The sequence below is a fragment of the Chaetura pelagica genome, unplaced genomic scaffold (assembly GCF_000747805.2).
Source record: "Chaetura pelagica isolate M959 unplaced genomic scaffold, ChaPel_1.0 scaffold15, whole genome shotgun sequence".
Taxonomy (NCBI): Eukaryota; Metazoa; Chordata; class Aves; order Apodiformes; family Apodidae; genus Chaetura; species Chaetura pelagica.
In genome coordinates this window covers 4,585,683-4,597,026 of record NW_009953507.1, presented here as the reverse complement: position 1 = coordinate 4,597,026, position 11,344 = coordinate 4,585,683, and the positions used below count along the sequence as shown (strand labels likewise).

General features: G+C 43.0%; 1 protein-coding gene across 1 annotated transcript in view; it reads right to left on the bottom strand.

Annotated features, from left to right (window-relative positions):
* The window catches only part of CELSR1 (cadherin, EGF LAG seven-pass G-type receptor 1), a 167,363-nt gene that overhangs the window by 38,383 nt on the left and 117,636 nt on the right, over positions 1-11,344 (bottom strand). The window contains exons 6-11 of the mRNA XM_009999453.1: positions 7,932-8,089; positions 6,648-6,811; positions 5,794-5,919; positions 1,070-1,236; positions 423-608; positions 1-92 (exon numbers count right to left, since the gene is read on the bottom strand). Of these exons, the coding sequence (XP_009997755.1) occupies positions 1-92; positions 423-608; positions 1,070-1,236; positions 5,794-5,919; positions 6,648-6,811; positions 7,932-8,089 (893 nt within the window). The remainder of the gene's footprint in view (positions 93-422; positions 609-1,069; positions 1,237-5,793; positions 5,920-6,647; positions 6,812-7,931; positions 8,090-11,344) is intronic.

Sequence of the window (11,344 nt, the reverse complement as noted above, 5' to 3'; positions counted from 1 at the left end):
TGCTGAACAGAGAGCTGTTCTCCAGAGACACCTCCCACAATGATGCTTTTCATTTTCAGGCCAGGTAGTTGATTTCCAATCTGCACAGAGCTCTGTTGAGGAAAAGGACAGTCCATAAGAAGCACTATCATCCTCTGTGACATGGACAAGCCTGCTTTCTGCAGTGATGGCATCAAGCAGTAGCTGACACCAGATTACAGAGAAAACATCTGAGCAGTGAGGACCCAGACATCTGAATGTGGCTTTTTACAGACTTGTTCATAAGATACCTTATCGTTAAACTTAATAGATTAATGTAACTTCATTAGGCACAAATCACTGCAGAACATGGCTCACACCATAAGTACTTGTCCATAGTCCTTTATTCTACTTTATCCTAAAAACATTAATGCTTTAGTGGCAAAGTTATGATGCTGCCTTACCTGGTACATCCCATAGTCCAAGGACATGACAGCGAGGTACTTAATGTCTTTGCCATCTTTAGCACTCTTCAGCTCTATCAATAAATGATGCCATTCCCCATCACTGACTCGTGACTGGGTCATTTTCAAACTAGCAACCTGGCCCAGGCCACTGTACACTTCAAACTGCACATAGCTGTTCAGTATCTGTTGAAAAAAAAAACCAAAATGTTTATTTTTTCCTACATATTTGTATTTTATTTGGAAGGCAGCAAAGGGCAAGACAGTAACATTTCCTAGGGTGATTCAAAAGAAAAAAAGGCAAAACAATAAGGTAGGGAACAACTCCTTGTACAACTTCAGACATTCAAGGTTTAACTCACCTTACTGACAAAAAAACCCCAAAACAATCAACAGACATTTTTCTGCATCTGTATTAAAGCACACTACTACCTCTGTTTAAAAAAAACAACAACCTTAAACCCACAAATTTTTGTTTTACACTGATATTTTTATCATTGATCTTTTCATCTTGGCTGAAGACATGATTTATATTTATTGATGTGCATTTAGCTGGGTGGACGAAGCTATGCAGTTCATGTGGTCATATACGCTGATGGGGGAGATTTTCTTCATTCTTTTCTAACCAAAGGCAGCCACATTTTTACCTGAATGTTGATCTTGGATGCAGCCCCAGCATTGGCTTGCATTAACATGCCATTGACTTTTCTGGTTCTGAACATCAGCCCAATGTACCATGGCACAGAGATGGTAATGTCAAGGTCACTCCAAATGATAATGCTTTCACCACTGAAACGCTGAGGAGAAGGCATTGCTGTAAATCAAAAGACAGGAGTGAAACAGTTGATATCCTTCAGGATGAAGGTTAAGAGGAGAAATGATGCTATGTCATGGTGACAGTGCAAGGTAGACAGTCCCTCTTCCACTGAGCTATTTTTAAGCTACTATGCAGTAACAGCCAATCTAAGGGCATTACTATGAAGCGGCTGGTAACAGCGTAAATTCACAACCTCCCCTTCTTGTGGGAGAGGCATCTTGTCTCAGTCCCTGCACTCAAAGGCAGCCAACACCACACTGCTGTGGCATTACACAGGTGAGAGAGATTCCTAGAAAGGTAAGCTCAGGATCTCTATTGATACAGTTCTGCTGATGAGTGGGTGGACAGAACAGGAAGTATGAGGGCAACAGTTGCTGAAGATGTTATCAACATATCTTTGATTACCTGGTTCTAATTAACAGATTAAAGACGGAGGGAAAAGCTGGGAGGCAACAGGAAAATTGAATTAATTATAAATACTCCAGGACCAGATTATTCAGCTGTCTCAGCTATGCAGCCTTTTCACAGTGAGAAAGCTTGTGTGGAATTGCCTAAACCATCTGCCTTAAATATCTTGAGGTGACAGCTGAAGAGTTGCCCTCCTCTCTAGCTTCTCGAAACAGCTCCTACAGGGAGACACACATGACAGCCTTCAATGGAAAACATTTTGCTGATGGAAAATAGGGAAACACCCACCCTTTGGACTTTTAAAGTAGCTACCTCAGGTTATAGGAGCTATGGTACCATGATTAGTTGATCCTGCTGATTAGAAGCACTGATGAAGTTGTGAGAGCCCTGCGCTGTTTGCAGCACCTCTTATGATACCTCCACCTTGTAGAAGGATCTGCAATCAGCCCCTGCCAGGCATGCTGGTGTTCATGGCAGCTTTTTGCAAATGGAAACAGGCCTTAGAAACTGGGTGCAACCACCAAAGAGTGGCACCTAGCCTTGTTTCTCATCATGCACTGAGCACCTGTGGATGGTCAGCAAGATGACAGAGCTTAAGCCTTCTTCCCCTTCTGCTCCACAGTACCAGATCTGCTGACTTTTTCTGAAATTGCTTGTAGCAGGAGAGATAATGTACTTACAAATATGTACATGTCACTATAAAATGGCAAGTCCTTAGAAAAATTCAGAGGGATGATATCATAGCAGAAGATGGGAGTCAGTTTAATGTCAAATCGCATTTTTTGGATGAAAAAAATCCAAATTCTGGTATGTGTGCCTTGCCGGTCCCTATAAAGGAAAAGGCTGCATGTGCAGGGAGTTCAGGGGTTGGAGGAAAGTGCAAGACTTTCAGCTTGTGAGACACAAGATGCCGGTGACTAGTGGACTACCACTAGCCAAGACAGAAGTGTAACTTGATCTGTCCTTCTCTAAGGTGTGGTGACCCAATCCCCCCACCCTGAGTAGGTGCAGGCAGCCCCAAAGGGTAACACTTCTCCCTCCTGCTCCAGACTATGATCTCTCCTTTGCACTCAATAAGGGCTCTGACTGTCTGGGCCAGGCACAGTTCTTCAGCCCACACTGCACCACATCAATGTAAAAGTAACCAGGACATTGGCGTTGAGCAGGATCATTTCCTCCTGCTCCACACGTGAAAAAGTCAGCCCTCTCCTTCCTCCTCTACCCTGTTGACCTTTGCAATGACCTCAATTTCCAATTTCTTTACTAGTGGTTTTCTAGATTGTTGTTGATTTTAAGTCCACCTGGCTCTGCAGAGCCAGGATGCAAACCTTGTGGGATTCCCACCTGCTGGAGGCTGGGAATGCTGTTTGCAAGCTGTTTTCAGCTCGGCTCCTGGGAGAACTGGACTGGCTTGGCAATTAGGCACCTTCTTCCTTTTCTCACTGGTGGTGACTTTCTGTGATTGCAAATACCATTCCCTTCCCACACCTCCTCCCAACTCCCCTCCCTTCCCCGGGGCCAGGGTGCACCTTTCCCTGCTAGTAGAACAGAAATCCCCATCTGTCAGCCACCTCTGACCTCCCTCTCTCCCCCAGCCTCTCTCCATGTCTGGGACTAGGGGGTCTCCTGGAGGTGCTAGTGGCCACATCCATACCCAGATGAGACCTGACCATCCCATCACCACAGAGGCAAGTGCACATGCTTCCAAGCACAGCATCTCCCTGCCATGAGCACTGCTGAGAAACAAACTAATTGTCTTTCAGCGTTTGTCACTTTGAAGTGCCTGTTTATTTACACACATTTTAAGAGACTCCTACATTTAAAAGGCCATCAGAAACACATGAGGGTGTTTCACTGTGGAGACAGAGGCTCTGAGGAAACACTGCCAACATCAGGATGTCGCCTGCAGCTGGGGTGTAAGGGCAATTGACAGCATTTGCTCTGGTGCAAACCCCTGGTGTTCAGCCCAAGGCTAGCTCAATGGCCATAGCCACCTGAGAGAGCTGCAGTATCACAGGTTTAAAAAGAATCAGATTATAACAAAGGTGAACCTTATTTTCCCCAAATTTTATCTTCTTTCTATATGTCAAGAGATGGAGATTGGAGCTGCCAGAAGGTGAGTAAGCAGGTCCTAGGAGGGTGGTGAAACACACCATCCTCACTAATGCAGACCAGATCCCTGAGTTTCTGAAGAGCAGGCAATCAAAAAAGTTGGAATTTTAACCTGACAAAGTCTTTGTCCTCTGTGAGCCTGAAGCAGATCCAGCACTGCCAAAGGGATTGAAGAAATGCATCAACCAATCACTCCAACACAAGAACGCAAATATTCTAGATAAGACTTTAAAAATCTACCTTATATCAGCTAATGCTGTTATGATCATATGTGAGCACTTAAATGAGCAACCTGAAAGCCAGGAGTGTTACGTACCAGTGATATTTCCTGACTTTAACTTCAGACTCCTGAAATCTTTGGTCATATTTCAGAAAAATTCATTTATTTCTTGGCTTGCAGTTATTCCTTAGGGACAATTTGCCCCACAGGTATAATCAGAAGCAAGGGGCCTGCTGCCCTCAAACCATAAACCCCCCACAAACTGAGGCATCAGAAAGAAAGGGGACATGGAGGAATGTACAGCACTGGAGGCAGAGGAGACTACTGGGGCAGGGGGAGACAGTGATGCTGGGATTGTTGTAATCTGCATAACCTGAACTTAAAATGTGTTCACAATGATGGCTATAGGGCAGTTCTGAGATAACTTGCTACATCCCAAACAAATAGTCTTTGTATGGAATAGTACTCCCCAGGAGTGTCTCTCTCTCTGAGGAGACATCAGCATGGTTTTGTACCACAGAGATCAGAGTATCATGAAGAAAACGCTAGAACTTCACTGACAAAAATATTTTACATAAGACACATGAAAAAACTTAGATCTTCATACAAACCTGGGGAGCTCAAAATACTTGAGGAGCTGCTATAGAAAGCAGGCACTTCACTAGGGGCAGTAATAGCAGCTCTATGTTCTGCGTGAGGTGGAACACAGCATGGGGCCTCCATCATTCCTTTCTCCTGTCGCTCATTCTGCAGACTCTTATTTCCAAGCCAGAAACTTAACTATATGTCCTCTCTTCCTAAGATGCTGTTTGTCAAACAAGGGGAGAGCAGACTGTGCTACAGTGGTTGGCATATCACTGTGGTGTGTGCACCTCAGCTTCGAGACCTGCTATTCCAAGGTTCATGCCCTGCTGAGAGTAATCAAGAATGTCTGGTTTGGGGTAGACAAATCAAAAGAACAAAATCCTTGATGATACTAAAAACTATTCTGGGCCAAGTGTCAAAGGGAGATAATGGAAAGGAAGACCTACTGCACCTGCATCAGAGGCCAGAATTTGCCCTTCTGTTTCTAGGAAAGCCATGTCCACTTCAAGGTTTAAACCTGCTTAAATAGCTTCCAAGTTATTCCTGGAAGCCTCCAAGAAGACTACAAGTGAGCGACTCTCCACTAGCCACAGAAGTGCCACCTTAAAGTCAGCAGCTGCTGCTGCACTGACTCCATGGGATCCCTCACGCAGACGGCTCCTCGTTTCTTTGGGAAGAAACTAAATGCAAGCTCTTCAAGCCCTATGAAACACACCTGCTGCTCCTTCCTCATCCTTTATTAATGAGGTTTTACACATATACACCCATTGTGTTCAACCAGAGAAAAACACAATAAAACTGAAAGTGCTTGTACTCAGCAGAGAGTACCTTCTTGCCAAGAAAGTGGTGATTAAAACTGCGCATTTATCCCTGGTTTGAGGCAAAGCCCAATAAAGTCAGCGGGATTCTTTCCACTGACTTAAAGAGACTTAGGATCAGGCATTTTTACTGCAAACAAATTACTAAATACTGCCAAGTTCTGTGGAACTCCTTGGCTTATGTAAGTAAATCAATAAAAGCTGCTGTTATTTATGACAATATGTCAGCTATCAGATTTACTATACAGGTGAACTCTAAAATTATTTCAAACAGATAATGGGTGACTTCTAGTTTTAATGGCAATTGTCTGTTTCTTATACCTTAAACATCACAGTTTGACATACATGCTATGAGAAGTTAATGACAGTTAATGGAACATGCACACACATGCAGAGGTCTTTGTATCCTACCTTGCTCACAGTTTTTCCCTCCGTAGCGTACGGGGCACTCACACATGTACGTGTTCCACTTGTTGACACACGTGCCTCCATTCTGGCACCAGTTGGTTTCGCAGTAGTTCCTCTGTGCTGCACAGCCTGAAATTCAGGAAAACAGTTACTTCACATGGTTTTAACAAGGACAAGGCTCTGAACGTTTGTATCTGAGTTTTTATGTAAAAAGAAGACATGACCATTATATTTTTATATATATATATATAATATTTTTTAAGTCAGTGAAGGCAAAAGTTTATGTGATTTGTGCAAGCGGCAAATTCATAAAGACAAATCTATTAAAGGCTATTAAATACAGTCACTGAGCTGTTAATCTCTGGGGACTAATAGAACATTTTGAGGAAATATCACTCCATGCTTGTTCTGTTTTTATACTTTTCCCCTGGCACCTACTGCTGGAGACAGGCAGATGGACTGGTGCTGGTGACTCAGCACCATTGCTGGCAATGCAGACGGTCTAAAACAAGCTCTGTCCTTTTCAATGTGTCACTTAATCCTGTAAGTGTGTGCTGTGTCATGGACTATTGTGTGTGTCCCTGGCATGGGCACAGATTGCACCTTGCTCAGAGAAGCTCTGAATGCAGCAATGCGGGTGGTGTGATGGCAGCACCATGAGCCATGTGGCCTGGGGCAAACACTTTGAACTCAGCAGTGCTAATAGGGTCCTGGGGCTGCTTCAGACCCCCCTGTCCTCTGCCCCTTCCTGGGGTTCCTCGCAGGGCCAGCCCCTTCAACTTCCTAAGCCCTGTTACACACACAGCTATGGCAGAGAGCTTTCTTCTGCTGACTTTTGAGGTGGTACTTGCCCGTACCTGGCAGAGTGCCATTATTGGCGATGAAACTGGCCATGTCGATGGGCTTGCTGTCCACCGAGAGGTTTCTCATGCAGCCAATAAACTGTCTGTTGTGCACTGGGAAATCTTCAGGCAAGTTTGGGACACCACCAAGAAGGAGAGGGCCAGTTAGGTCCAAAGATCTGAAGAAACAAAGAAATGCTCACATAGTTTGTTATGTTTGGTTCTTTACCTTCCTGCTTCCAGAAGCACATTTGAGCTGTTTGGTCTACCCGTGTTGCCACGCACTTCCTTCTGCTATGTCTGCACCTCCAGAGCTTTTTAACCAAAGGACCTTCCAGAAACAGCATAACTTTTACCTTAGGAGATGACACATGCACACAGAATGCAATGACCCTGCTCCTAACAGTGGCAAATATGAAGAAGAAAATGAAAATGATAGAAAAATGTGCAGCCTCAGGAAACTTCTGACTCCAGTCATGCAGGGGCTGGCTTATGCTCCTCAGCACGAGGGTTGAGATGCTGTACATTTTGATATATGACTATCTCTGTCTTAGTAACAGTTAGTGGATGCAGGTTCCACTGAATCACTCCACACTGTGTGTGAAGTATATCATCTCATCAATTTAAATTAGCTCTATTTTTTATGGTACTTCCTTCTCTTGGGATTGTACAGCAGCATGTTTATCTCAATGGTCTTTCTGAAATCACTCATTACTTTATACCCTTGCTATGTTGTTTGCTGTCCATTTCCTATTTAAACTCAAAAGCACTAATAAAAAAAACCCTAAAAAACTAAAGAAAACTAAAAAAACCCTAGAAAACAAAAAAAAACTAAAGTTTTTTCATACTTAATTACTTTCAATGACCTTTTCTGTATCTCCTTTACTTCTGTCTCCTTGAAAGACAGGACTTTTAACTTAAAAAATAGAATTAATAAGCTCTTTAGCCACCCCCTTCTTTCACAAAGTCTAATATTTTATTTGCCTTCTCTCTACATTTTCATATCAAGTAGATGCTTTTTGGGGGCTACCCATGCTGACCTCCAGGTATTTTATTTTGACTTTTCAAGTAATTCGGGCACATCTGTGTCTGCTCAAAACTCCATGCATTCCACCCAGTGTACTGACACTTGCAGTAGCCTCCAACAAATTCCATCTCCCAAATGAAACCTCGCTACTTTTTCTTCTCAAATCTTATCTGCTTTTCCAACTTGACTTGCTTAGTGGTTAAGCACATATTGTTGATTCTCCCCAGGGAGAAGAGAGTGAGCAGAAAAAGCAACCAGAGGGGCACCCTTACTTCTTGGAGCCGGTCTGAGTCCCCTGGGCAGCGCAGGTGTAGTTCCCGATGAGGCTGCCGAAGCGCACAGCCACTGCTGTGTCACAGTCGTCCACAGTCACCACAGCCACCTTCTCTCCAGAGGGCCCGTGGGGAATTCCTAATCGCCCAATGTTGGGCTTCAAGAAATAAATGGTACAGGTCATACAGTGCTACATACACACAGAGTTTCAATGATGGTTTGGCATTTAAACATATGTCCTACCCCCCAAAAGAGGACCAAAACAGGATACACTAGCAAAACAGCAGAAGTTAAGTTCACCTATGGCATCCACGCAAAAAAAAATCAACCCAAATGGATGACTTCAAAGCAAGTCCACACACACCCAGTGTGATACACAGCATGTGATACAGAAGTGGCTTCGGTCTTTTCCATTGCTGAACCACTTTGGTCCAAATCACTTCAAAGAAACATTTTCTTACTTCTGCACAGCAATCTCTAGTAAATTCTGCTTGTCTTCAACTTTTCATCTCAAGCAAATGAAGTCACTTGAATTTTAACATTGTTTCTGCCTAAAGACAGAAAACTGTAACACGATGTAACATCGCAAGTGAGGCTACAGGCTTAAATCAGATCTTCTCTGCTGGGGGTCCTCTGGCAGGGTCATCAGAAACTGAGTGCAGGTTCCTATAGAAGCTCTAGTGAAAGGCTGTCTAATGACTGGGAGGGAGCTCAGATGAACAATTCTTGTTTCAGCTGCAAGATAGAGGGCAAAGAAAATCACTGCCCATTGCTTAGCTGGCTGAGAAGCCCCTGGTTTCTGGTCACAAGGAACAGAGATCAGTGACCTCTGGAGTTGGACAATGAAAAATAATGGGAGGGATCTGAGCCTGCTCATGCAGCTGCTTTAGTCCAGGCATGCAGCCTGACACCATGGGTGGTGCACAGGAAATGGTTAGAAAGTGAGGTTTAGAGTGGCAATAAATGCTCTGGCTTTCCTTCAGCTCTGGCTTCACCCAGGGAGTAGGAAACTCCTGCCCATTCAATCATAATGTGCCCTGGTGAACATGGGCCACAAAACTAGAATTATCACACTCAGCTTCATACCTTCACTGTTACTGGCTCACTCTGCTAATCACCCTGCTGGCTGTTGCTGTTCTCTCCACTTCAGCTCTTACCAAAGCCTGGAGAAATTCAGTGATCCCAACAGACAGGAAAGCTTATGGGACCACCAGGAATCTGACCCCAACCACCAAAACTCCGTTACTCCACCACAAGCACATCCTTCACCTCCACTACTTTCATAACTGATGAGATGTACCCCAGTGTGACTGCCAAAAGATGATTTCTGCTATGCAGAAGCTCAAGAGGCAGATTCCTGCAGTGGAGAAGTGCATCATGACTGTTAAAAAATGTACATGTATGAACAGCAGCGTAGCAGACTCAGAGTTTTCTGTAAGAAAGCAGTTTTCCATGTTTAGTCTTTGCAGAGAGCTACACTAACCGCTGGTGCAGGATCTCTGAGGACTTAATGGGTAGAAAAGAAGCAATGGCCTCAACTCCCCTGGCTTTTCTGTTTTCGCTTTGCAGGCAAATGCGCACCCCAGAGGAGTAAAGTCACCTGGGTCTGACCAGATATGTGGCACAACTGAAAGCCAAGTGATATTGTCATGGTGTGTCCATGAATAATAGTTGTAACCGATGTGAAAATGGAAGGTGGCTGAGCATCACACTGTAGTTTGCTGTATACTCATTTAAAAACATATATTGCTCAGCTGTGTACCAAAAGCCCTTCTTGGTACAGCAAACAAGGAAGCAGCAAGGGCATGAATGCCTATTCTTTGTTTCACTTGTAGACACATAAATTTGTTACAATACCTAAAGGCACTTTCATCCTCTGTAAAGAGATCCAGATTTATTTCTAAGGGCAATTACTGCCATTTATAAAAAACATTTTAAAAAGATGTTTCCTGGTGTCAGTTCCAGTTGGATAGTATTTTCCATTTCCTCTCCCAAGAGCTAATGTGATCACATAGTTTGGCAGTTTTACAGTGTAAGGTTTTGACCTCTCTGGAGTGGTATTAAGGCCGATTTTATTTTTTCCAATACTCTCTGGGCTTTGCTACTGCTTAGCTTGGAAAGACAGGAAGAATAAATATCTGCAGTGCTGAAAATGTTCTTATATGCTATGATGGCAATGTTAGTGAGCAGCTTTTCAAAGTAAATTTAAAGATACATAGAAAATTAACTGACTGACAGACAGACCGTCCCTTCCAAAATTAAATTGTTTGCATTCTGGGTGCTACTTCTATTCATTTGGAGGAACAATTCGATTAACATTTACATTCTTGTGCTTCCCTGAAATAACCTATTGTTTCCTACATGGGAGCCTTGACAAAGGCAGGGTATTTATTCTCGCTGCAGGGGGGAATCTGCCCAATGTTAATCAAGATTGCAACCTGATGAGACTCAGCAGTTTGCAGCTGCTCCTTCACAGTCAACTAGCTACAGTGGCAAACACATTTTTTCCTACTTTTATTTAGCATAGACACTGCTAGGTGTTCCTCTAGCTGCTGACTGTTGATTGCAGTCCAGACCTCTGACATGTCTTTGGCTCTGATGATAACACAGAACCATAAGCTGATCAAGAAGAAATGGAATCTCTGGTGAATGAAAAGAAACCTGTTGGCAGTTCAAACCACACTTAGCTTGAAAACCAAATTTAGCTAGAAAACATGTAGTGATTTGACAGAATCTGTCATTTGACAGAACATGTTCTTCCCAAAATGGAAGAATATGCTGCCGGGAAAGGAAAGAGAGATTATTGGAGTGATTTTAATGTGACATGGGACTCTTTTTTTTCTCTCAGATGTGGCAAGTATCACACTACTCATCTTCTCAGCACCTAGAATGCGGAAAACTTTGTAACAGAAATGTTGTGAAATAAAGAGTGAAACAGGGGGAGATTAAGTTGGGAGTTCCTTCAGAATTGAATAATGAAATTGAGGTTATTTATTTATTGTCTTATGTTAAATATAATTGGTTGGTGATGAAAAGGATATTTAGCACATCATGTATTAAAAAATTAATTACTTTGAATAGTTGAGTGCTAGAAAGATAATTAATCATGCAACATGAAACTTGAGATCTCATGCCATGCAGGCTCAGAGACCATCAGCTATAAATGATCAAAAATAAGAAACTTAATTGACTATGAAACCATTATGAATCATGGAGCAATTAAAAGATAAAAAAGGCAAAACAACGGTGGGTTGTTGCAGAGATGGGTATGAGGGAAATTTTATGACACTGAACAGGAAAAAAATATTGTGGGGAATTCTGATTTATTAAAAATAACCTCCAACTACAGCAGATGCACAGAACTGCAGCCAGGGCAATGGAATCTTATCTTATCAAACAGACAAAATGGACT